Source organism: Canis lupus, chromosome 16 (assembly GCF_003254725.2).
Source record: "Canis lupus dingo isolate Sandy chromosome 16, ASM325472v2, whole genome shotgun sequence".
Lineage (NCBI taxonomy): Eukaryota > Metazoa > Chordata > Mammalia > Carnivora > Canidae > Canis > Canis lupus.
In genome coordinates, this window is record NC_064258.1 from 46,865,284 (window position 1) to 46,891,307 (window position 26,024).

Genomic DNA, 26,024 nt, shown 5'->3' on the forward strand with positions numbered 1-26,024 from the left:
GAAACTCCTGTCTCATTACTGGAAAGAAGAATTCTACATGCGTGCCCCACTGTGAATTCATCACATCTTACAGAAAATACCCTCATAAAACAAGTTGCAATGCTCACATATTTATCCTAGAGTAGTGACAAGCCACACCAAGAAATGCGAATTTCCGATTCAGGTGGAGATTTAAGTTTGTATGTCCTTTTTAGGCCTTCGTGCCACTTACTTAGTGATTCGTTTCTAAAATGGAGCCAGCTACAGAAATCTGCCTCATTATTTTTTTTCCCAAGTTGCTTTTATAGCATCCTGGAGAATTTCCAGCATAAGATGTTTGATTTGGTTTATTCTTATATTAAGTTTCTTAAGATTCACATTAATCAAAGCTTTAAAGGTAACTGTTCTAGGAGAATGAGTGGGGCCCATATTTAAATTGGTTGTTTGACATCATATCGTGTAAGAAGCTGATTCTCCCAGTTGGATTTGGATTAGAGAGTTTAATCCCAAGAAGCTGGTAAGAGGAGGATCTTGTCAGGTACATATTACAGGAATAGGCTAAATACAGTAAGTTGTTCTCCTTCCGGGAACATTATAAATACTTTTCTGGAACTGTTACAAATAGAGTTTCCATTTTTATTTATACTTCTCCTTCTACAAGGAATTGGGGGCTACAAGCTAGGACCTATGTAATACCTTTCTGGAGGGACTTAGGAGTCATTAGGGAAACTGATTCGTTCTGACAGAGCCTTTGCCTCACACGTGTACACACTCATACACAAACGCACACGTAGCAGAGAAGCGGACTCCGTAAGAACCCATGTGCTATACTGTTCACTTGGGCTTTTTGCTAGCTTTTTATCTAGCGTTTCCTCACACTTGCTTTTTCACTTACAATTACCGTTCACAATAATGTCATCTTTTTCCCCACCTTTCTTCCTCCTCCCTAACCCCACCACACAGACACACATACGTGTGCACACACGTGCACGCAGGAATTTTTTGGTGTTTTTTGACTGCTCATATAATGTCATTTTAAGATTTAAAAATTTAGGTAAGTGAAGATCATATAGTTTCTATTAAAGGCTTTATTTTATAAAAGACATTGTTTTACACTTACCTGTGTAATAGGATTCATACTTGGTCTTTAAAAATTTTGTAAGCAAAAGGTTAATATTTAAGAAGTGAATTTAAAATTGGCTTTATGGTTGATCATATGATCAAGTTTATATTTATACATATTTTTATAGGATGAAAAAGAGAAAGATTGGCGTTTGGAATTTTTACTTTTTTTTGAAATTTTATTATGAAATTTTCAGACATGCAAACAAGCTGGAAGAATTGTACAGTAGACTGCCATACACCTACCAAGCACCCTCCAGCTAGTGTTTTAATAATTTTGCTTCATCACTTGTGTATCACTCGTTCCTCCATTCATTCATGAATCTTTTTTTTTAATGCATTTACATTAAGTTGCATTTTTTGCCCCCCATAAATTCTTTAGCATGCTAATCATTAACTAGAATTCAGTTTTTCTTCTGGGTAAAGTTTTTGGTTTTTGGTTCCGGTATTTGGAGCCTGAAGATAGCAAATCCATTATTTATTTATGAATGCTGTACTCTTTTTCTATATGACATCATTAAACAGGTTTGAGGCTTGGCAAATAAGGCACTCATTTGGATAATATTTGTTCCTGATAAAGGCCAAATCTCATGAAACTATTGTTGTTGTTTTTTTTAAAGAGAAAGAAAATGTGTACAAGCAGGGGGAGGGGTAGAGGGAAAGAGAATCTCAAGCAGGCCCCACAAGTGGCACAGAGCCCAACGTGGGGCTCGATCCCATGACCCTGAGATCATGACCTGAGCCAAAATCAAGAGTCAGGTGTTTAACTGACTGAGCCACCCCAGTACCCCACTTCATTTTACTTAATATCAATTTTTTAAGGATTAGAGATCTTAAGAAGTTATGTGAGAATTTTTTGAGCAGGTGAATGGCAATTTGGGTCTGATAAAAATTCTTTTGAAAAAAAAAAAAATGGATGGGCAGCCTCAGTGGCCCAGTGGCCCAGTGGTTTAGTGCCGCCTTCAACCCGGGGTGTGATCCTGGAGATCCAGGATCGAGTCCCACGTCGGGCTCCCTGCATGGAGCCTGCTTCTCCCTCTGCCTGTGTCTCTGCCTCTGTCTCTCTGTGTCTGTCATGAATAAATTTTTAAAAAATGAAATTACCAGTCCTTCAGCTCTTAGTTGAAATTTTTTTTTTTTAGTTTATTTATTCATGAGAGACACAGAGAGAGAGAGAGAGAAAGAGAGAGATAGGCAGAGACACAGGCAGAGGGAGAAGCAGGCTCCATGCAGGGAGCCTGACGTGGGACTCGATCCTAGGTCCCCAGGATCAGGCCCTGGGCTGAAGGCGGCGCTAAACCGCTGAGCCACCCGGGCTGCCCCCCTCTTAGTTGACTTCTAATTGGACTTCACTGTTACTGTTTTGAATCAATGGTCTGTTATATATATATAATTTAAAATGTAATTAAGATTAAAAACAGTTTAAATCTGTATACTGGCCAGAAACTCCCTGAGTTCTGAGCACACTCATCAGATTTCCACTTAATTCTAGGCATGCTTGCTCCATATGCTCATTCAAGCCGTTCAGTTTTAATAGGAAAAGAATATAAATAGTTCATTAAAGAAATTAATAGTAATTAAAGTGGCCACTGAGATGCCTTTGTGCAGTGAGCTGAAGAGCATCAAAATGAACCCCTGATGGTGATGGGGAACTGGCCACTGGGAAATGCGCCCCTCAGAAATGAACCTGCTGCTCTTCATGTCCATTGGAGAGTGGTCTTCCATCTTTTGTCATAGGCTGTTTTATAATTGAGGTTCCCAAATCTTTTTTTTTTTTAACCCACTTCATGTGGGATACAGATATTTGAGCCTCTGGCAGGTAAATTTTTTCTCTCCAGACTGAAGAAGACACTAGTTATCTCGAATTGGGTGACCACATAGCCACGCTGCGCTCAGATTTCGGGAGAATGCAGAATATCTGCCATTCTTTGGTTTGGTAAAAGATTCTGATTCCTGTCTTTTGAGTAAATCCTGTTTCAGAGGCCAGTCCTAATACCATTTATATGGTTCTGTGTATGAGAGAAGACAACTGGACAACAGCTTCTGAGAACAAGGCATAAATATTTCATTTCTGGTTCATTAAACTTGCCAGTCTCTTTCATTGGAGGTGCCTCCTGGCTTTGAGGCAGCTCAAAGTGAGTCCCACAGTAAAGTCAACTTGAAGCGACTGGATGTCACCTCACTCTCTACATTTAGAAAATGTTTCCATTCAAGATTTTTTTTTTCTTTCTCCTTAAGGACCTGGGAAGAGCCAACAGACAGCGGCCCAAGGTAGGTTCACAGTGTCAGCGCCCCTGGTACAGCCCTTGCAATAGTTGTTTGTCTCCAAGACTAGTACAGATCTTGGGGGTTAGCTAATCTTACGGTCTTCTGACTTAGACCACCTTTGTTGTGTTGTTGGGTTTTTTTTTATGTGCTGTAGCCCCCTGCACCTGAAGATCTCGCAGTAATTTGTTTCACCAGTGGAACCACGGGTAAGTTTTGACATGCATCTGCCTCTGAGTGGCCTCTGGAGGTCTGCACCCCCTGCTCCCTTACTTGGATGGCGACCTGGCAGGTGACTTAGTTGAACTACATACAAGTGGATCAAAAGAGGAAAGATGAGGGTTCAAGTGCTCTTTCCTTGTCACCATGTCAGGCTTCTCAGAATCTGAGGATGCCGTGTATGTCCTCAGACACTTACGGAAGGCGACAGTAGATTCCTCCCATTTCCTGGGACAAACTGACCTTGTTTTTCCAGAAATAAAAATCCCTGCGTTTTCTCCCCTTACTGCTATGCACACCCTCTAAAAGTCACCCGTGTTAAAAATAATTAATAAAATAAAATAAAATAAAATAAAATAAAATAAAATAAAAGTCACCCGTGTTAATAAAGGTCATTGAAAAAAAAAAGGTCATTGAAGATAAGTTCCATAGAAAGGTTGCAGATTGTTCGGGAATTTAAGGACCTCCAACGTTTGGCTGTCCCGAGTATGCCTAAGGCTAGAGGCTCTGGAGACCCCAGTTATACAGGGTTCTGGGCTTCCTTAATTTCTGTCACTTTGGGATGAACTTTGTTTAACTTTGTTCTGCTCATGTGTGTTCCTCAGGCAACCCCAAAGGAGCAATGATCACTCATCGAAATATAGTGAGCGATTGTTCAGCTTTTGTGAAAGTTACAGAGGTAAACTTTTGGGATATTGTCGTCTTTCTTCATGTTCATTGGTTGGCATTAGGCCTCAAGAACGAGAGTGGTAAAGTAGCACCCCGTGCAAGGGCCATGCTGTATTTGGAGCACCATTTAAAATAGAGTTAAGATCTGAGCTTTAATACGGTCCTGCTCTCATATAGTTTTCCTTGTGGACCGAATCTCCAGCTCCAGCTTGTGCCCGCAAAACTGAAATGACAGACAGGAATTATTACAACTTTTATAGGATACAACTTAATTTGGATACTGCCCCGTAAATGTTTCTAGGAAAGGAGCAAGAAGAAATGACTCTCATGTGCTTTTTATTTACCATTCCAGTGTGGGGAAGATACTTTTTTTTAGTAGACAGATGAAATGTTAAATGCTACATAGAAGGTTTCTGAATTATCCTTTTTTATTAAAGTCGATTGCTTGCATTGTATGAGAAAGCCTTGAACTTTAGTTGGTTCCCTGTAATCTGAAAGTTTGCCCACCTAGTGTCCCAGTCCACCGGGCTGCCGTAACGGAATCACACAGGCTTGAGTGGCTTTAATGACAGGTATTTATTTTCTCATGGTGCGGGAGGCTGGAAGTCCATGATCAAAGTATCAGCAAACTCGGTTGCCGGTGAGGGCTTTCTTCCTGGCATGTAGGTAGCCGCCTCCTCACTGTGTCCTTGCCTGCCCTTTACTCTCTGTGCACCTGGAGAACGAGAAAGGGGTTTTGGGTGTTTCTTCAGCTGCTTCCAAGGACACCAGCCCTATTGGATCAGGTCCCCACCCTATGACTTCATTTCATGAGTTACTACCTGAGTTACCTCCCTAAGGGCTCCATCTCCAAATCCAGTTACATTGGGGTTTAGAGATTTAGCATGAATTTGGGGGAGCAGGGGAGATATAATTTGGTCCACAGCACCAACCAAGTTCAAGTATTTTGAACTTGAGTTTTAGGAAAGGTACTTCTTGAACAATATAATGCCTTTCCCCCAGATCCTTTGTATGTTATATAATTTGCCTTTGCAGTCTCTAGGAGAGTTCTTCTGTGGGCCCTGATTTTCCTAACGGGAGCCTGGGCATAATAACCACCATCTTTGGTGGTTACAGAAGGCCTGTCTCACTCTCGCCTATATCCATACTTTCCTAGCCCCAAATACCTTTTTTTGGAATATACTTTGTAAACAGAATTCAACATTTAGTACCTCATCTAAGCGGAATTTAAGTTTCCTAATTAATTAGCCTTCAAAGAAAACTTAAAATACACCAGTGGCTCGCTGAGGCAAATGATTACAGACTTTATTTAAAATGAATTATACTGTCAAGGGCATTCTCAACTTTGTAAAACTTCTAATCTTGCTAATGCACGTTTTGGGGATGCCAAATCAGAAAATTGAAATGTGCAGAAATTACGGAGCCTGGCTTCTCATCACATAATGTTTCCTTGCTGAGATGTACTAATCGGGATGCGAATCACACTTGAATAAGATTAATCTAAGATTATGGCATGTTCAGGCTATATCACGTGCCTGAGCAAACCCAGCTCAGGACTGATGCTTTCATCTGTCACCGCGTTATTATGAAGGACAGCCAGTTTCCACGCGGGGATGGGCACAGCCCGGAAGCGGTTGCACAGGCACCTAATGGGGCCTTCATTCCCTTGTCGGTGTGGCAGCAGCTGCTGTAGGCAGCCCTGCTTGGCCAGAATTCTTTATGCTAATAATATGAACATTCCCTGCAAACCCTCACCAGTGCCTGGCCCTAAGGAAAGCCCATTCTTAGCCTTGAAATGGAAACCAGATGTCCAGCTCAGTGTAGAGGCAGACCTCCATCACAATCAGCATTTTATAGGAGGGGCTGCGAGATCAGAGCTCGCACTAAACAGATCGAGATGTTGTTTTCATGGGGTAAAGTAGGCCGTTCAGGTAAAGATGTCAAACTACAATACGCAAAGTGCATTTATACCACAAATGAAAAAGACTTGGAAACCAGTTTCTCTTACCTTCTCTCTTACTTTTCCTTTACAACATAATATGCTGTTTTATGTTGGAATAGATCTATTTCCTTTTTTTTTTTTTTTTTTAAGATTTTATTTATTCATGAGAGACACAGGCTGAGGGAGAAGCAGGCTCCGTGCTGGAGCCGAATGTGGGACTTGATCCCAGACCCCAGGATCACACCCTGAGCCAAAGGCAGACTCTGAACTGCTAAGCCACCCAGGCCTCCCAAGAATAGATCTATTTCCACAACATAAAATGCTATGCTATGTTGGAATGGACCTTTAATTTCTTACTTAAGGTGAAATGGAACTTGCTGGGCAGCAGGTTACCATACCTTCGAAATACTAGATGATTAAAGCACATGATCCCTCAATATTCCAATTTGGACAAAAGTTGCCTGATTTTGACTAAAAGCCCCAAGCTGGTTTACTTTAACGTAAGGCATGACCTCCACTCTAATGGAACGATTAAAGTATTAAAGTATTGCTTTTCATTTCATTCTTTGGTGAGAAATGACCACAGGTGATAAGCAAAAGCTGTTTCTATGTAGTATTAAGGTATTATGTGCTCTCTGAAATAAAACGTGAAATTACTGGGAATCTAATGCTTTTCTGCTTGCTGATGTCTTTGCTTACAGAACATAATCAGTCCTTCCCCAGATGATACTTTGATATCTTTCTTGCCTCTCGCCCATATGTTTGAAAGAGTTGTAGAGGTAGGCCTTGTTTTGTGGGTTTTTTTGTGCTTGCTGGCTTGTTTGTGTTCTGCTAAGTCATTGTGTTTTACAGAAAGTACTTGCCTTGAATGCCAGTGACACACACATATCGTTTTTACCACTTGCACACATGTATGAGCAGCTCTTGCAGGTAAGTTTCTTGTGCAGACTGTCCTCCCTAGAGAGCATTCTTTGCTCAGCCCCATTGTAGAAATGGGGCCGGTCACTTAAAAAAGTATAAATGTTGGTGGGGGGAGTCTGCGTATTTGAACTTTAGTCACTCATTTTTAAGTTGGAAGCTCAGACTTTTGAAGGATGTGCTCATGAGCACAGTTGCAGAAAGACTAACTGGGAGGCAGTGGCGATGGCGGCGGTGAGAGGATGAACAAGTTCGACGCATTGAAAGATGATGACAGTGGGGACCATGATCAGAATGAAGAAAACAGCACACAGAAAGATGGTGAGAAGGGAAAAACGGAACGAGACAAAAGTCAGGGCAGCAGTAAGAGGAAGGCTGTTGTCCCTGGGCCAGCAGAGCATCCCCTGCAGTACAACTATACTTTCTGGTCTCCAGAAGAACCCCCGGCTGTCCCACCAGCTCACAGTGCTATGAACAGAATATCAAACAGATTGGCACCTTTGCCTCTGTGGAGCAGTTCTGGAGGTTTTATAGCCACATGGTACGTTCCGGGGACCTGACAGGCCACGGTGACTCCCATCTCTTCAAAGAAGGAATTAAGCCCATGTGGGAGGATGACGCAAATAAAAATGATGGCAAGTGGATTATTTGACTGCGGATTCTCCCATTGCTGGGAGAGTCTTATCCTGGCCATGTTGGGGGAACAGTTCATGGTTGGGGAGGAGATCTATGGGACTGTGGTCTCTGTCCGGTTTCAGGAGGACATTATTTCAACATGGAATAAGACTGCCAGTGACCAAGCAACCACAGCCCGCATCCGGGATATGCTTCGGCAAGTGCTTAACCCACCTCCCAACACCATTATGGAGTACAAAACCCACACCGACAGCATCGAAATGCCAGGCAGGCTGGGCCCCGAAAGGCTCCTTTTTCAAAACCTCTGGAAGCCGCGGTTGAATGTGCCATGACCTTCTCCCTCTCTGGATGGCACCATCATTGAAGCTGGCATCATCGGAGTCTCTTGTTCTGTTGGCGTGCTACCTGGAAGATCCTTCTCTCCTGGACAAGAGGAATTGGAAGAGCATTTTATGTTTTAAGAACAGGCTGATACGCAGCAGCTACAACAACAGCTGAGATCACTTAATAAATGGTGCTAAACTTAAAAAAAAAAAAAGAAAGACTAACTGCGAAGGTAGAATTTTTACAGACACCATCCTACAAAGACTCATAAAGCTTCTGCTTCTGTAAAAAGCCTCTCTTTTCATTGTGCTTGTTCATGATGCACAGTTTGGCTTAAGACTCGCTTTTTTCACCAGTATTCTAAGCGCCCTTGAAAAAGCAGGATGATCTTTTTTTTTTTTCTTAAAGATTTTATTTATTTATTCATGAGAGACACAGAGGCCGAGACATAGGCAGAGGGAGAAGCAGGCTCCCCACTGAGCAGGATGCCCAACATGGGACTCAATCCCAGGAACCCAGGATCATGACCTGAGCCAAAGGCAGATGCTCAACCACTGCGCCACCCAGGTGCCCCAAAGCCTGATGATCTTTAGCTGACCTTGACCTGGGCTCCTGGTATACAACCATGTGACAAGAATCATCTCTTTTCTTTCTCGGACAATTTTGGATCATATACTTCTAGGAAAAATCAGAGGGTTCATTCATTCAACAAATATTTGTTGAGCATCAGCTATGTGCCAGGCACTGTGCTAGGTGTCAGTGACCTAGACTAATCGAGTGGTGACTAATGGAGAGCAAGTGGCCCTTTGATTGGCTGCTGGCCTGTAGGATGCACTTACCCTAAAGGATCAACAGCCACGAGATCCTGTCTTCCATCTGTTCCCTCTGCTACTGCACACCTCAGGGGATCTTGTGAGTTTCCGAAGCAATCTCAAAATGAGTTGATAATGGACCATATATACCTAATTGCAGTTTTGGAAGTGTGCCTGGGAGGCAGGCCACCCTGAACAAAAGCCCCCTCCTCCCCAGCTTGAATTTTTAAACCATAAACCATGGTGTACCGTTTTAGTGGCTTCTGCTTTCAAGCCTTGAGATCATTTGTACTTCCGTGGCATCATCTTTTGAATCTCTCTTTCTTTTTAAAATTTAAAATAAGCAGACTGTTTGTCAAGTGCATATGGCTTCTGGGTGCAATTTGCATCGGACAGGAACAAATCTATGCAGTAGATTATAGCCGAATGTCAAGCCACTCTGGTGTTTGATGCCCCAGTGTCTCAATGGCAACGTAGTCAGTGGCTTCTCAGAAATTTTTTGTTAGATTCAGATTTTTTAAATCTTTAATTTTTAAATTAAAGACACTTCAATAAGTTTGGTAAGTAGCTGGGTTTGCAAGGAGCTAAGTTTTTGTTTTGAGAATAAATTAGGCCTAAAGTTTCCAGGAGAGTAAAATATTTGGGTTACATAACACCATGTCGATTCATTCACCAGCTATTTATCATAAAGCTGAAACAGCAGAAGCTCCATGATCACCACTAAAAACAACATAGTCTGGTTTCTTACCAGCTTCTTTATCTTCAGGATGATCAAGAGAAACACTACACTTTAATGTTGTGCAATGACCAGGGAATGCAAGAACATATTTTGAAAAGCTGCCTACATGTAGGAACTTCAAGATTTCTGGAAACTAGTCCCAAATGCTAAAACGGAAACTTTGTGTGTCTGTGTGTATGTTGTGCAGTCCCTGCTTTGATGATGACATGTGGGTTATTTTTGTTCACTGCCCTAGTGTGTAATGCTGTGTCATGGAGCTAAAATAGGATTTTTCCAAGGAGATATCAGGCTGCTTATGGATGACCTCAAAGCACTTCAACCCACAATCTTTCCTGTGGTCCCTAGACTGCTGAACCGGATGTTTGACCGAGTAAGTTCCAAGCACCAGATTGGGGGCAGAGCCCTGGACCTGGAGTCCGAGACTCCGGTTTGAATTGGGGCAGCCAGGTACCTTCTGTACTCCTGGTCTCGCAGAAGAGCGGTTTACCTCAGTGAGCCCTTGGTAAGGATCATGAGAGAAAACTTGTGAACGTACTTTGTAAACTGGAAGGCCCAATACAGGTGTGATATGGGAGGTCATATTATTTGTACATAAACTCTTTGCAGCCTCTGTTTTCTCATCTGCATGGTGGACTGTTACCTCCTCCCCCTGCTGCGTAGCTCATAAAGTCACTAATTGCATCACATGAGAACAGTATCTATAAAAAGGTCCTATAAATTATAATGTCCATGCACGCGTAACGTTACTTACTTAGCCACATGGAAGGAAGTGATTATGCTAAGCCAGGGGCAGAGAGAATGCCAGCCTCCTCCATGGAAGGGTCACTGTGGCATGGAGCACACACCCCGGGCAAGACCAGTGGGTGGCATGAGCAGCCAGTCTTCAGGATAAATTTGGAGTGGGAAGTTTTCATGCCCTTTGTTGTAATACAGGGCTTCTGTTACTATGTGTGAGTACCTTCTCTCTCTCTCTCTCTCTCTCTCTTTTTAGTGGTCCTTTCAAAAAACTATTTAAAAACGACTTGACTGAGATAGAATTCACATTCCATATAATTTACCCATTTGAAGTGTGAAATCCAAAGATTTTTAGTATATTCACAGAGATCTGCAGTCCTCACCACAGCCCATTTTTATCACCTCAGAAAGAAACACTCTATCTGCCCTGTAGCTGTCCTTTGCTCCCGTCCACTCCCAGGCAAAATGGATCTACTGTTTGAATCTATACATGCCCCAATCCGGACTCTCCTATGAATGGAATCACGTACCGTGTCCTTTGTGACTGGCTTCCTTCACAAGGTTCATCCATGTGGTAGCATGTGATAGTACTTCAGTACTTCATCCCTTTTAGTGGCCAAGTAACATTCCACTGTATGGATAAAACGCATTCATTTATCCTTTCATGCGTTGGTGGGCATTTGGGTTGTTGTCACTTTTTGGCTATTATGCGTAATGATGCTATGAGCGTTCATAGACAGGTGTCTGTGTGGACATGTGTTTTCATTTCTCTTGGGTACTTACCTAGGTGCGCAGTTGCTGAGTCACATGGTAATTCTGTGTTTAACTATTTGAGGGAACTACCAGTCTGTTTTCCAAAGCAAGTGCGCCATATTGCCCACCCTGCAGCTCCCATCATCGAGCTGTGGATGAGGGCTCCAGTTTCTCCACATCTTCACCAACACTTGTTAGTATCTGACTTTTTGATTTGAGCCATCCTAGTCATTTTGAAACCTTCTTTTTTTTTTCTTGACTCGTTAGATTTTTGGGCAGGCAAACACCACGCTGAAGCGATGGCTACTGGACTTTGCCTCCAAAAGGAAAGAAGCAGAGCTTCGCAGTGGCATCATTAGGAACAACAGCCTGTGGGATAAACTCATCTTCCACAAGATACAGGTGACAGATTCACAACTGTTGTTTGCAGCGTAAACTAATTTGGGCTTCAGAGTTTCTATGAGGGCTCTTTTTTAAAGTGAGGTGTGAAGGTGAGAGAGAATGGCACATTTTTATTAATTCTGGCACATTTCTAAAAGTTAAGGATAAAGCCCCTGTGTACATACCTCAGTATGCCACACAAATCTGAACAACACGGTGACACTGGAGGGCAGAAGAGGAGCCAGGTTATTAGAGCCTTTGTAATTTTTTTTTAAGTTGATTTATTTATTTGAGAGAGAACCTCAAGCAGACTCTGTGCTGAGCATAGAGCCCAATGCGAGGCTTGATCTCATGACCCTGAGATCATGATCTGAGCTGAAATCAAGAGTCAGATGCTTAACCGAGCCACCCAGGGACCCTGAGCCTTTCTAATTTATTTTCATTTAACTTTCCTTTTTGAAACAAGTATGTTACTCTTGATGTCATTTTTTAAGACACGAGTGATAATGTGGAATAATAATACTATGTCCAAAAAAAAATCTCCCCAAATTGTGCTTGCCCCCAAATCCACTACACTCTTGTTCTAATTCCTTAAAAATATGTCCAGGTAGAGGCGTTGGCTTGTTTTTCATACCCCGTTGAGAGAGAAGGGTGTAGCTTCAGGCGGAAACCAGCTCCAGGGCAGCCCAGGTGGCTCAGTGGTTTGGTGCCAACTTCCACCCAGGCCGTGATCCTGGAGACCTGGGATCGAGTCCCACATCAGGCTCCCTGCATGGAGCCTGCTTCTCCCTCTGCCCGTGTCTCTGCCTCTCTCTCTCTCTCTCTCTCTCTCTCTCTGTGTCTCTCATGGATAAATAAATAAAATCTTTAAAAAAAGAGAAACAAACACACAAACAAACCAGCTCCAGCCAGGCCTTCCACTTTTGAACGTCTGTGAGTTCTCTGGGCAAGGGTGGCGCCTGCGGAGAAGGAGCTGGTGGACCAGGGCAGTGGGTTCCCAGCAGGGGAGGGGGTCTTTGGGCAGCCCTCGGACCCTCACGCACCCCTCTCCTTGCCTTGTTAGTCGAGCCTGGGAGGAAAAGTCAGGCTGATGATCACAGGAGCCGCGCCCGTGTCCGCCACCGTGCTGACGTTTCTGAGAGCAGCGCTCGGCTGTCAGGTGAGGTGGGCGTCGCCACGGCTGATTGTCTTGGGCCTTTTCAAGCCCAGGCATCTCCTTTCCGGAAGTGATCCTTAGGCGCATGGGCTTTATGTTGGCTTGGAAGGCCTTGTTATTCCCCAGTTGCCCAGGGACAGGAGTGTGTGTCCATCTCTTACCCTTGGCAGGAGAGGATGCGTCCGTGGCCACAATGGACCATGTAATCTCCTCTCGGGTAAAGATCCAAACGTGGAACTTGCCTTTAATCAGGCCCGAGGGCATGGGGCTGGGTGGCAGGTGACCAGCTGGCCTGCAGACCCCGCGGGGTACCCGCCTTAAAGGGGGCGGGGAGGCAGCAGAGACTGGGTGACAGGACGTGTGTGCGGCCCAGCAGTGAATGGGCAGAGCAAGGGGCCTTCTGGGTGGGCCGTGCACGCTGTGACCTGCCAGGTCGTGTCCCTGTCCCCAGTCGCCTGTCCGCAGGAGGGTAAATAGCAGACAGCCACAGGCAGCGGCTGGGGTCGGGTGCTGGGGTGACAACATTTGGCCATAGTGGCAGGAGTGTGGAACAGATTCACCACACAGAGCATTTAAAAAGAGGTGTCCCATGGCCAGCCGTTCCTCGGGAGCGAGTAGAACTTACCAATCAGTGTCCTTACTAATGTCTGTCTCCAGTTTTACGAAGGCTACGGACAGACGGAGTGCACTGCCGGCTGCTGCCTGACCGTGCCGGGAGACTGGACAGCAGGTAGGGACGCTCCTCCTGGCATCTCGGGACGCCACCAGCAGTTGCTGGAACTGAGTTCATCACTGGCTCCCTGGCCAGCATGAGCTCTGTGTCCCGGGTGACCAGGCCTCGGGGCGGGCAGCCTTGTAAATCGGGGATGCTCGTGGAGGAGCGCGTGCACTGGGGGGCCCCGACTGTCAAGCGGGTGACGGTCAGGATCCCCAGATTCTGACGCAGGCCACTGAGGGGCCGATGCCCTTTTCACCAGGTTCAGAACGTTTGGCTCCACCGAGCTTTCCGGGAATTGGTCGGGGTCTCGTTATTTGCTGGCAGACGTGACTTGAGTTTACACTGGGCGCTGTGCTAGGGGTTGAGGCCACAGAGAGAAAGAACAAGTCATTGCTCCGCAAAGGCACGAAGAGGGGCAAATACAAAAATAATCCATTGAGCAGCCATCCTGGACAAGGTTCTATGTTCGGTGCCTAAGACGTGCCTCAAGTCCATTTCATCCCAGCAGCGTGTCCCTGTGACATAAGTCCTGTTACCTCTGAGAGGAAATGATTGTTGGTTAAAAAGCTTGTAAACCATATATAAGAATTTGCACAGCATTAGTGCTTCGGAGCCAGGATTGCAACCCAGATCTGGCTGCAAAGTTTCTGCGCTTTCCTCTCTGGCACGCTGCTGGTACGTTCCACACTCTGAGAAGCGAACTCCACCCATTGATTTAGTATAGGACGAATATGAGCACTATCTAGAAACATGGATTCTCTTGCCCACACCCTCGTAACCCAGTTCTGCTGGGACTCAGACTAACAGTCCCAGAACCTTCTTCATGGTTTAATTTTTAACCCCTCGTTCCTTACCAGCCTCGAAAATTCAGAACAGTGATCACTTTATGCAAACATTACAAAAACGTAGGAGGAATTATTTGTGATGCTCTTAAAACCTATCTAACTTGTGTTCTTTTTTTGTTTGTTTGGGTTAAAAGACAACCCAATCCTGACAACTTTCAGCAGGACAGTTGAGTTAGCTGTGAAAGTAAGCACCATGCTATCTTAATAAACTTAAATCTAAACACATTCACCCAGGCCATCTTGGTCAGAGCGAGGTGACATTGAGAGAATAATCCAGGTTTGGCAAAGCTGTGTATTTTCTCTTCTTTGAGCAAGTAGGGATGTTAAGTCTGTGTGAGGGAGAGGTTGCAAATGAGCAGGGGCTTCAGATCTTAGGAGCCTGGTAAAAGATTTAGAAAGCTTGCTTCCGGGTATTTTGTAGAAATCTTTACAATCAACAGCCAAATTTTGTTTTAAAGATTTTATTTATTTATTCATGAGAGACACACAGAGAGAGGCAGAGACAGAGGCAGAGGGAGAAGGAGGCTCCCTATGAAGAGCCCGATGAAGGACTTGATCCCAGGACCCCAGGATCACACCCTGAGCCAAAGACAGACTCTCAATCACCGAACCACCCAGGCATCCCCTCAAAAGCCACATTATTTATACTTTTGAAAAATAATTTGCTGCATCAAACTTGGGAAAGGTCCCTAAGAGAGTTTTGAATGTTTGTCTCTGTTCTAGGAATAAACTCTGTGTGTTCATATACTGGGGGAGACAGGCTATCCTCGCAGCAAACAGATGTTGATACCAACTGTTCTTATTAAGAGCAGACCTGCTGGACATACAACTAATGTGGCTGAAGGATATCAGTAGTCCTCCCAGGAATGATCATTCTTTCGTTTACCATGCAGGCCACGTCGGTTCCCCGATGCCTTGTAACCTTATAAAACTTGTTGACGTGGAAGAAATGAACTACCTGGCTGCCAAGGGCGAGGGCGAGGTGAGTGAACACAACCCCCGGGTCATTCACCTTTGGACACCCGGCCATGACCCGTGCGCGGCCACTTCCCAGCAGTGTGGCCGGGAAGCTTGACGCTATTGGTGATCCTGGGTCAGACAGGCTCCTTTTTGAAGGTGCCTTTATGTGGGAGGGAGACCACCAAGGTCTCTTCCGGACAGCACCGGGACTTGGGCTGGAGTGCATGCAAAGGCTCCAGTGCCCAAGGTCTGGGGCACAGCTCCTGTCAGCTAATAGCCCAGGATACCTATTAGGGAGAGGCTAGGAGAGGGGGAGCCTGATTACTTCAGGGTGAGTTCATACCCCTTGGAGCCTCGAGCCGGAACCTTGGGCAAGCATTAGCCCTACATTAGCCCTTGATTGCAGCTGAGGTCGTTAGGACAAGGAAACAGGGACCTTGGACGTACCTTCAAGATCCCAGCCAATGTGAGTCTGGTAGCTCCTTCTGGATCATGGGATTCAGGGCTTCTTGTAAAGGTTGAGATACACACACACACACACACACACACACACACACACACACCAGTTTTCTCTGGAGAATTCTCCAAAAATGCTGTTAGCAGATCATCTCCCCTCACCCCCCACCCTGCAGTTGTAGAGAGATATAATTGACGTACACACTGTCTGTGTTCAAGGCTAAACAGCATAATGATTGGACGTACGTACTTTATGAAATGATTATTCCCCACCATAAGTTTCATTCATATTCCATCATCTCACATAAATACAAGAAAAACGGAAAAGAAAAAGATTTTTTCCTCCGTGATGAGAACTCTGAGGATCTCATCTCTTTAACTTTTAAATATCATCACATGTCAGTGTGAGCTGCGGTCGCCAGGCTGCATATCTGGTCCCTGGTGCTGACCTGGCTCCTGGCTGGATGTTTGTCCCTTTTTTTATATATATTATTTATTTATTCATGAGAGACAGAGAGGGAGAGACATAGGCAGGGAGAGAAGCAGGCTCCCTGTGAGGGTCACAATGCGGGACTCGATCCTGGCCCAGGGATCACGACCTGAGCTGAAGGCAGACACTCAACCGCTGAGCCACCCAGGCGTCCCCATTTGTCCCTTTCGATCTCCTTCCTCCACCTCCCCCCACCCCGCTCATGATCTTTCTCTCTTCAGGTGTGCGTGAAAGGGCCAAATGTATTTAAAGGCTACTTGAAGGACCCAGCAAAAACAGCAGAAGTTCTGGATAAAGATGGCTGGTTACACACAGGGGACATTGGAAAGTGGCTCCCAGTAAGTGCTCCTCCCCGCTCGCCCCCGTCCACAGGTGCTTTTCTTCTGCCGCAGGGAAAAAGATACCCTGTTTGCCGCACGTCTGCCACGTACTAACCTCGCTTTTCCTTTGCCCGCTGAGGGCAGGCACAGGGATGGCCCTTCCACATCCCGCAGGGAACAAGTTTACACTCTTTGCGTGCCGGGGTGGGGTTTTCAGCTGAACGGTAGCAAGTATGTTTGGCTTTGATGCATGGTATCAATTCCCGTTGCTGCTCCTTGTTCAAAATCCAGAGAGATCATATGGCTTTTTCTACGTATCAGCGCTGGGCCTCGGTGTTAAGGCCTCGGTTCAACAAGGGTTGGCGGACACTGTGGTAGATGGCCGGGAAGGTGTGGGGGCAGGAATTTGTAAATATACATGTTTCATAGGTTTGTCATCCCGTTAAAAATAGGATAAGCATCCCTTAGGCCAACTCCTTTGCATGTAGTCTCAGAATTGTCACAGTAGACAAATGCCAGAGTCTGTCGGAAGAGGGACAGGCATGCACAAGAAGCCCTACTCATGGGTTTGACCAATCTTGCTTGCCATGGTGACACCCACAGCTTTTTTGAAGTCGCTGTGTTGAATTGCAAGTACTAAAATGGCTAATGTAAGTTTTATTATTGTATGTTGTTCAATTCTTCTAGATTTAAAGTGTGTAATACTCCCGGAGATTTTTACTGATTTGACAATGCCTCCCTGCTCCCCACCCAATTAATTCAGACTTCAGAAACCCAAGTTATTTAGAAATACATTAAGTCCCTCTTTTCAAGTTCAGGAGGGCTGAAGTATCAGTTCTAATTCTGGCTGTGGCTCTAATGAACACATTTCATAATTTCCCTGGACCTCAGTCTGCTCCCTGTGGAAGTAGCACAGAACCAACATGCAGTGAGGGAACCATAGAAACTTGCCTACAGCAGACTTTTGCAAGCATAGAAACGACCCCGGGAGTGGGACGGCATGACAGTCAGCTGGGGGGTTTTGGCCACCAGAGGTGGACACGATGGTGTTTGGCTCATCTAGTGCAGAGGTAATCTTCCTGCAGTCCCTACGTGGGCAGCTGGCACCCTGGCCCAGGGGCTGGGAGCAAACCCCTCCCACCCCCTCCCGTGCCTTGAAATGATGACAAAGGAAGGTGGCAATCAGCCTCTCTGTAGGAGCTTTACTGAGCCCTTGCTCTGCGCAGAGTGCTCTGTAGGAGAGTCTGTGTCTGTGCCCTCAAGGAACGCGACCCCTACTCGGGGAGGCAGCTGTGCAGCACACAGCCATGGGCTCCGGAGCTCCTTTCTCTCTGCTTGGCTCGCTGGCCTTAGACGAGCCGCTTGGTCTCTCCAAGCCTTGGTTTCTGTCTCCGTATAAGGGGCTGATAACTGGCCCCTGTGCAGTATTCTCAGGACCAGAGGAAAGCCTGTGAAAAGGGCCCTGTACTGTGTGTGCCTGCCACAGGGCGGGGGGCAGGGCGGAGCAGCCCCGGGCCCACCCCCAGCACCTCCCCTCTGATACACAGAATGGCACCTTGAAGATCATCGACAGGAAAAAGCACATATTTAAACTGGCACAAGGAGAATACATAGCGCCTGAGAAGATTGAAAATATCTACGTGCGAAGTGAACCTGTGGCTCAGGTGTTCGTCCACGGAGAGAGCTTGCAGGTATGTGCCTTCTGCGCAGAGGGCCGTGACGGCCAGGTGCGGCGGGGCCTCGTACTCCGGAGGTCTGCGGTGCCACTCAGCTGGCCTTCTGGGTGCCGTGCCGAGTATTACTGCGGTTTCCTGCCTGGCACTGCTCATCCAGAAAGGTGTTTCTCTTTAAATCCCAATCCCATGTTTTTCTTTGACCTAGCTGGAGTGGTCTGGTGTACCAAGGGAAGTTGGATAAAGGCATTAGGGAGTGGGTGAGATACTGAAACTATGAAAGGAAATAGTGATAATAGTGATATTATGTTTAAGAAAGCCCCGAAGTTTCATGTTTTTTTTTGTTTTGTTTTAATGATTATTTATTTATTTATTCTTGAGAAACACACAGAGAGGCAGAGACACAGGCAGAGGGAGAAGCAGGCTCCCTGTGAGGGACCCTGGGATCACAACCTGGGCCAAAGGCAGACGCTCAACCACTGAGCCACCCAGGCATCCCAGACTCAACGTTTTTATGCTGTGTTTCCGAAGTCATTCTTGAGCAGTGGGGAGTCTGAGCCCGTATAGACGTGAAGTTGAAAACCAAGGTCCTACTGTAGTGGAATGTCTTTGCCAAGACGTTGGGCAGATGGTGGCAAGGAAGAGAGGGGGATCTAGTTTCCTAAAAGCTAATCTCTTTAGGAATCTTGAGATTTTTAAACACTTCTGGAAGAATATTTTCTCATCTTATAAGAAATGCACCTATTTTTCTTTGGGAGTACACCTGTTTTTCTTTGACCTGGAACTTTGATTTCTATTTAGTTTGTATTGTTACTAAATTGTAAAAAAAAAAATAAGACATTGGAGATTTTAAAAAATGAATCTGTGAAGCAGTTACTTGATACCTTGTCTGCTTATTCGACCCTGTTTGATTAAAATATATGTATATAAATATATATGAAAAAGTAAATAAACCTCAGGGTTCCATTAGATGTTGATTCCCAGTGGTCCTTTTAAAACACTTAGTTGCGGGGATACCTGGGTGGCTCAGCGGTTTCGCGCCTGCCTTTGGCCCAGGGCGCGATCCTGGAGTCCCGGGATCGAGTCCCGCGTCGGGCTCCCAGCATGGAGCCTGTTTCTCCCTCTGCCTGTGTCTCTGCCTCTCTCTCTCTCTCTCTCTCATAAATAAATAAAAATAAATCTTTAAAAAAAAACATAAATAAATAAATAAAACACTTAGTTGCAAAATTCCTGATGCCGCGCCGTCTGTTATTAGAGCAGAGAGCTCTGAACCTGGGCTCAGTGACTCCTGGGGGCTGGTAATCTGTCCTAAAGAGAAGGTCTGTAACTTCTAGCAGATTCTCCCCGGAGTCCATCGTGCAAAATGATTAAAAGAATCGCTATTTTAGAACATCTGTCTGGATCAAGCCACATAATAATTCACTTGTCTGTGTTAAAGGCATTTCTCATAGCAATTGTTGTACCAGATGTTGAGACGTTAGGTCCCTGGGCCCGAAAGAAAGGACTAGAAGGCTCCTTTGAGGAACTGTGCAGGAACAAGGTAAGGCTGGCGGCTGTGTGGTTCATCCCCGACCCCTCGCCCAGCATCCAGCCGCCTTCAGAGCCCTCCAACACAGCAGGCGTGTTGTCCCCTCCCCTTTCTTAGGACGTCAGAAAAGCCGTCCTGGAAGACATGGTGAGGCTGGGGAAGGATTCTGGCCTGAAACCCTTTGAACAGGTAGGATTTTCATCCCCTGGCATGCACCCCAACGAAACAGTCTCTGACCTGAGGATTTCATGTGAATAGGCATGGGGACACGAGGAGTAAGCTGGGGGACGGTTGGCAGGGGAGGGATTTCTGGAACCGAGGGTGGGCCTTCTCTCCTGGAGGTGGGTGTCCAAGCCCGGAGCCTGTCGAGGAGCAGCCCCTGCCCTGTGCTGAGCGAGCCCACCGGCCTGAGTCCGAGGAGGGCCTGGCCACGGGGTCTCCATCCCCTTGGACCTACGTGCTTGTAGACTCAGCCTGAGTCCACACTCGTGTTTATTTGTAGGTCAAAGGCATTGCTCTCCACCCTGAATTATTTTCTATTGACAATGGCCTCCTGACCCCAACGATGAAGGCGAAGCGGCCCGAGCTTCGGAATTACTTCAGGTCACAGATAGATGAACTTTATTCCACCATCAAAGTTTAACGCGAGGAAAAAACCACACACCTCCAGTCTCCCGCTGATGGCCTTCACGTTGGTAATTTGGACTAGCGCGCACATAGGAAAGGGAGTGTCCAGGTTTGACTTGTGCATTCGGGGTTCTTGTCATAGGAATATTAGAGGAAACGGAACACTGCCTTACAGTCACCCCGTGTTGCAGACCATGTTTATGGCGATACACAATTTCCAAAATGAGCCTTAAAATTGCAAAGGGGAAACTATAAATGTGCTAAGTTATTTGAGACTTCCTCAATTTAAGAAAAAAAAAAAAAGGGGCGGGTGAACACTTCTGTCTCCCTGTTTTTCTAACCAAGGGGTTAGGACTTTGCTATTTCTGAGATGTCTGCTACTCGCTGCAAATTCTGCAGTCGTCTGCTGCTCTGACAAGTACAGTGCACTGGAGGGAAGCTGTCCCTTAAAAACAAGAACTGTCCCAGCTGGAGAACGTCACAAGTGGACCAGAGATTCTTTCTTAATCCCTGCCTCCCACGCGCCCGGACGACCCTTCTAGAAGATGCCGGGTTCCGGAGCCCCCATGTACTGCAGTCCCTGTGGTCCCCTCGGAGCACAAGGTTCCCGGTGCAGAAGAGAACAGATCGAGCTCAGAACAGCTCAGACACCAAGTCTCGGATGAATGGCTGCTCACCTGAGCCAATGGATTCTGGGGCCCATGGAGCAGAATGTCCTCAGACTCTTCTCCAGACCCGATCCTCCCCACCCCCATCCCAGCCCAGGGGTTAGAAAAAATCTGCCTTAGACTCTGCAGTGAAGACAAGCATTTCAAGAAGGAAATAATTACCTGGATCAACCATGCTTAACTGTGACGCCTCATTAACTGTCCACTTTATCTTCACCGAACCAGTCATTCTTCGTTTGTGATGGCCAATGGATTTTTAATGTGGTTTTCATATCAAAAGATTGTGTTGTGATTAACTGGCTTTTTCCACACACCCCCGTCCCCCAAATAAATTCTCAGGCAGGGAGTGTCTTTAAAAATAGTAAGGGAATAGCTATACTCGGGTACTTATTGAAATGGACAGTAATAAACAAATGCTTTTATAATGCTACCTGGTTTTTATGAAATGTCTTTGACAAGCCAAAATTCTAGGGTGTAGCGATCTGGAAAACTCATTTCCTGGGATTAACTTCTCAAGGGATTTAAAACAAAAAAAGTTAATGTGGGAAATTAGCTGCATTTCACTTTACTGAAAGTCTTTGCCACGTGTGATCGAATTAAGTTGTCATTTATACATGGAAAGCACTTGGTTTTGGGGTTTGTGAGAGTACGTGTATTATACAAGCACAACAGGGTTTGCACTAAAGAATTGTCATCGTAGTAACACTATTTGGGAGCCTAACTTCATACGTGTATTCTTAATTGCACAAAAAGTCAATAATTTGTCACCTTGGGGTTTTGAATGTTTGCTTTAAGTGTTGGCTATTTCTATGTTTTATAAACCAAAACAGAATTTCCAAAAACAATGAAGGAAACCAAAATAAATATTTCTGCATTTCAAGTGAGTGAAAGCCTCTCTTTTTCTGTCGGGGTAACATTTGAGGCAGCCTTGGACGTGCCACAAGTGAAGAGCTGGAAGGGCCTTGGGGTGTGGGCGAGGGGGGTGGCGGGGCTCCGATCCGCCTTCCAGCATCTTCCCCGACACTTACAGAGGCCGACTAGGGGCCTCAGGCCATGTTCTCTGGCAACAGCCCGGGCGGTGTCATGCAGAAGAAAATCATGGTGTGAATAATACGGATATTCTTGGAAATGCAAATTCTCTGCTGGGAAGCTATGTTTCCGGGGACATTGGCTATGGTTGGTGGTTCTGTGGTGCCTTTAATCCTGTATATTTTAGTAATTCCCTTACTAAGCACTGTTTTAGAAGCTGTCTTATTTATAGCAGCCAACTTTCTCTTTCCTTTTCCTCTTGTTTCCACACTACGCTATCATTGTGAAGATTTCCTCTTCTGTAGATGTTAATCAGCCCCTAGTTCCTTATATAGTCTGTGGGGTTGAAATCTGCCTCCCGCCTCCCTTCTTAAATCTCATGGTTGGTATGGAAATGTTTGGGTTTTTCCCTCCCAAGCTCAAGCCCTGTGCACATATCTCCAGGGAAGGCCTCCTCATCCATTCCGCCCTCTGCTTGAGTTCCTCCATTCCTTTCTCTTCCTCTTCCCCTGAATGGAGGAAGCGTGAGTGTCTTCACACTGGGCATGACCTTTCTTACCCCTCCCTCAGTGGGTGATCATTAAATAAATCTCATGGGAACAAACACAGTTTTGAACAAAGCATCTCTTGCCTGTCTCTGAATTCCACTGCAGGTAAATCCTGAGGTAGTGTATCCGTCTTCGGGACTGCTTCTCTCACTCACCATACCGTCCTCAGGGCTCATCCGTGTTGTAGCACACGCCGGGGTGTCCTTCCTTTTTAAGGCTGAATAATAGTTCATCGTCTGCACACACCACGTTTCCTTTATCCGTTCATTTGTTGATGGACATTCGGGCTGTTTGTATCTTATAGCTCTTGAGAATTGTACTGCTGTGAACACGGGCGTACAAATATGCTTTAGTCCCTGCTTTCAATTCTCTTGGGTATGTACCTAGACGGAGAGTTGTTGGATCATGTGTATGGTAATTCTATGCTTAATTGGTTGAGGAATTGCCATATGGTTTTCCCCAGTGGCTGCACCACTTGATATTCTCACTAGCAATGCACAAGGGTTCCAATTTGTCCACATCCTGTCTATAAACCTCCTGTGTGGATTTCTGCTTTTGATAACACACATCCCAATGGGCATCTCAGGGTGGTTTTGCTTTGCATTTCTGTAATGATCAGTAAGGGTGAGCATCCTTGCCTATGCTTATTGGTCATTCGTGTATCTTCTTTGGAGAAGTGTCGCTTCAAGTCCTTTGCCTGTTTTTACAAATTGGGTTGTTTGTGTGTTTTATGGAGCTATAGGGGTTCTTTATATATTCTGGGTATTAATCCTTAAGCACAGCCTTTCAATTCTTAACTCTCGTGGTGCCCTGTCTGGGGTCGGTGCCTGTCAATGGTGGTAGATACTCAGTGGCTCTCTCCCACAGACCAGCCCACGCCTCCAAAGCCCAGTGGTCTGTGTGTCAGGCCCAGCTGGAGCAGAAGAGGGTGGTTGACTCAGAATGAGGCAGTCGTTTCTTCTGTCCAGACCCCCTATGTGTGTGTGAAGCTTCTCTCAGGAACAGCCAGAGAGCAGGACATGGGCCCTGAGTGAGGAAGCACGAGCAGGGTAGTGCCAAACCACAGCAGCGGCTCTGCCCTCAGAGCTCTTCCTGCCCCTGCAGGCCCCAGCGGCGACACACCCTCGTTCGAGATCTGAACTCCGAAACGTCATTTGTTTTTAAGTATATTTGGCATTTGGTAACTATTTTTGCCTCACGTCCACTTTTTTGGTTACTTGGAATAATAATAATAATAATGAAGAAGAAGAAGTAGAAGAAGAAGAGGAGGAGGAGGAGGAGGATGACAACGACGACAAGATGCATCAGATGTTGCCACATGCCAGGTACTATACTATTCTTAGCATTTTGCACAGATGACCTGTTTTATGTTACAGCCCCAATGCTACCTACTTGTCCCCATCCTACGACGAGGAAATTCGAAGCACACAAACGACGTGGTCAGTGTCACACATCCGGACAGAATTGAAGCAAGGCAGGCTGGCTCCAGGATGAGCTTCCAACCTCATGCTGCCGGTGTTTCTTCTTGTTTACCTTTGGCAGTGAACTTCCTGACAAAACGTGTCGTTGGATTATTTCTCCGCCCCGGCTGTTCTGCCTCTGAGCCTCAGGACACATGGTTTTGGTTCCTATCCCATGATTGTTCTTCATCAGAGCAGGAGCTAATACTACGTCCCAGAGTTTTGTTCTGGTTTTAGGGCTTATCAAAAATTGTATAGAGTTGCCGTCTGCGATGTGGGCAAGCCCAAGACCATCAGGGACTAGAAGTGTAATAGAACCAGCCGCTCTTATTTTAGGAGGAAGATGTGCGTGAAGCTGTGTCACAGGCATGTGGTCGGTTTGTGAGATCCCTCCGATGTTCTGGAAACATCCCAGGTGGGGTACCGCGTTGCACGCCCCAGTGCACTGTGCTGTGTCCCTTCCTCAGGTCCCCGTTCAGCCCCCCCATAAAACCCAGTAGGCCCCGGGCCGAGTCCACAGTGACCTGTTCCCATCAGCTAGGTGCCAGGTGCAGTTCTGTGCCGAGGCCCATAAACACCATCGTGTCTGGGATTTTCATGCATCTTTCTGGCAGGTGTTTCTCTCCATGGCAGCCTGAGCAGAAGGGAAGCCTGCCAGTCTGCCCCAGTTGCCAGGCAGTGGGGCGGTGGAGGGGGGGGGCGGCGACAAAGGGCAGCAGGTCCTGGGGGCACCTTGAGAGGTGCCCCCCCCCCCCCCCCCCCCCCCCCCCCCCCCCGGCTGCTGGGCTGAGCATCCCTCCAGTTGCTCCAGTTACTCCACAATGCGTCCCTCCTTCTCCGCTGAGCAGCCCCAGGTGTGAGCCCAGCCCGCAGGGGTGAGGCCCCCAGGGCAGCCCCTTTCCCCATGGGGTCCTGGCGGAGACCCCCAAATCAGCAAATCCCTCACTCAGCACCAGACATGGGGAAATCAACCCCCTTGCCTATCATCCATCTCAGCACAAAAAGAAACCCTCATTTTTCCTGTTTGACCTTTAATTCCTCCGCACTGTTGACCTGCTTCAAACAGTACAGAGGGGTTTTTCACAAACGTGGGTTTTTTTTTTTTAAGATTTTATTTGTTTATTCATGAGACTCAGAGAGAGAGACAAGCAGGCTCCCTGCGGGAAGCCCAGAGCAGGACTGGATCCCAGGACCCGGGGATCACACCCTGAGCAGACGCTCAACCACAGAGCCGCCCAGGGACCTCACAAACAAGTTTTATTTATTTATTCATGAGACATAGAGAGAGAGAGAGAGAGAGAGAGAGAGAGAGGCAGAGACACAGGCAGAGGAGCCTGATGTGGAACTCAATCCTGAGACTCCAGGATCACGCCCTGGGCCGAAGGCAGGTGCTAAACCCCTGAGCCACCCAGGGATCCACAAACAAGTTTTAAATGCCACTCACTTTTGCTGAGATTTTTAATGGGGGGAGGAGAGCGGTTGTGCCGGTGGATTTTCCCTAGCAGACACTGTCCTTCCTAAATACTAAGGCTCCTGGGTTTCCCCTCCAGGACCTGGGCAGACTTCCTGCTTTGCATGTGGCTGGTTCAAATGGGAGGGTGAGTCATGGGAGTGACAGTTGGGGAAGGGAGGCGTGAGCGGGAAAGGGGGCTGCCACCTGGGCACCGGCGGTGTGGAGTGGGACAGGTGTGAAGCATGCGTGAAACCGGTTTGCTCGCATTCTGCATTGAGCGACGTGTGCAGACAGAGGGACTCTCCCCCAGGAGGCCTGCGCTTTCCCACACCCACTGATACTGCCCCCCTGCTGAGCTCCAGCCAGCTCCCCGCCCCACCCGGCCCCACCTGGCCAGCTCCCCAGCTCCCCAGGCCAACTCCCAGCTCCCCAGCTCCCCAGGCCAGCCCCTCAGCTCCCCAGCTCCCCAGGCCGGCTCCCTAGCTCCCCAGCTCCCCAGCTCCCCTGCTCAGCTCCCCAGCTCCTCAGGCCAGCTCCCCAGCTCCCCAGCTCAGCAGCAGGCCCTGCACCTGAGAGGAATTCCGCTCACCATGCCTATC

General features: G+C 46.6%; 1 protein-coding gene and 1 pseudogene across 10 annotated transcripts in view; both read left to right on the plus strand.

Annotated features, from left to right (window-relative positions):
• The window catches only part of ACSL1 (acyl-CoA synthetase long chain family member 1), a 70,469-nt gene extending 48,654 nt beyond the window's left edge, over positions 1-21,815 (plus strand). For 5 of the 10 annotated variants that reach the window (XM_049095191.1, XM_049095193.1, XM_049095194.1 and 2 more), the window contains exons 8-22: positions 3,340-3,372; positions 3,524-3,575; positions 4,191-4,264; positions 6,898-6,975; positions 7,049-7,126; positions 9,861-9,995; positions 11,381-11,515; positions 12,558-12,653; positions 13,308-13,380; positions 15,107-15,195; positions 16,341-16,457; positions 17,987-18,130; positions 19,551-19,652; positions 19,758-19,829; positions 20,143-21,815. In XM_049095191.1, the coding sequence (XP_048951148.1) occupies positions 3,340-3,372; positions 3,524-3,575; positions 4,191-4,264; positions 6,898-6,975; positions 7,049-7,126; positions 9,861-9,995; positions 11,381-11,515; positions 12,558-12,653; positions 13,308-13,380; positions 15,107-15,195; positions 16,341-16,457; positions 17,987-18,130; positions 19,551-19,652; positions 19,758-19,829; positions 20,143-20,283 (1,419 nt within the window). In that variant the 3' untranslated portion in view covers positions 20,284-21,815. The remainder of the gene's footprint in view (positions 1-3,339; positions 3,373-3,523; positions 3,576-4,190; positions 4,265-6,897; positions 6,976-7,048; positions 7,127-9,860; positions 9,996-11,380; positions 11,516-12,557; positions 12,654-13,307; positions 13,381-15,106; positions 15,196-16,340; positions 16,458-17,986; positions 18,131-19,550; positions 19,653-19,757; positions 19,830-20,142) is intronic. The other 5 variants (XM_025471816.3, XM_025471818.3, XM_035699742.2 and 2 more) reach the window with 3 other exon arrangements.
• LOC112675227 (eukaryotic translation initiation factor 4E type 2-like) lies at positions 7,133-8,368 on the plus strand (annotated as a pseudogene).
• Positions 21,816-26,024: the final 4,209 nt, after the last annotated feature.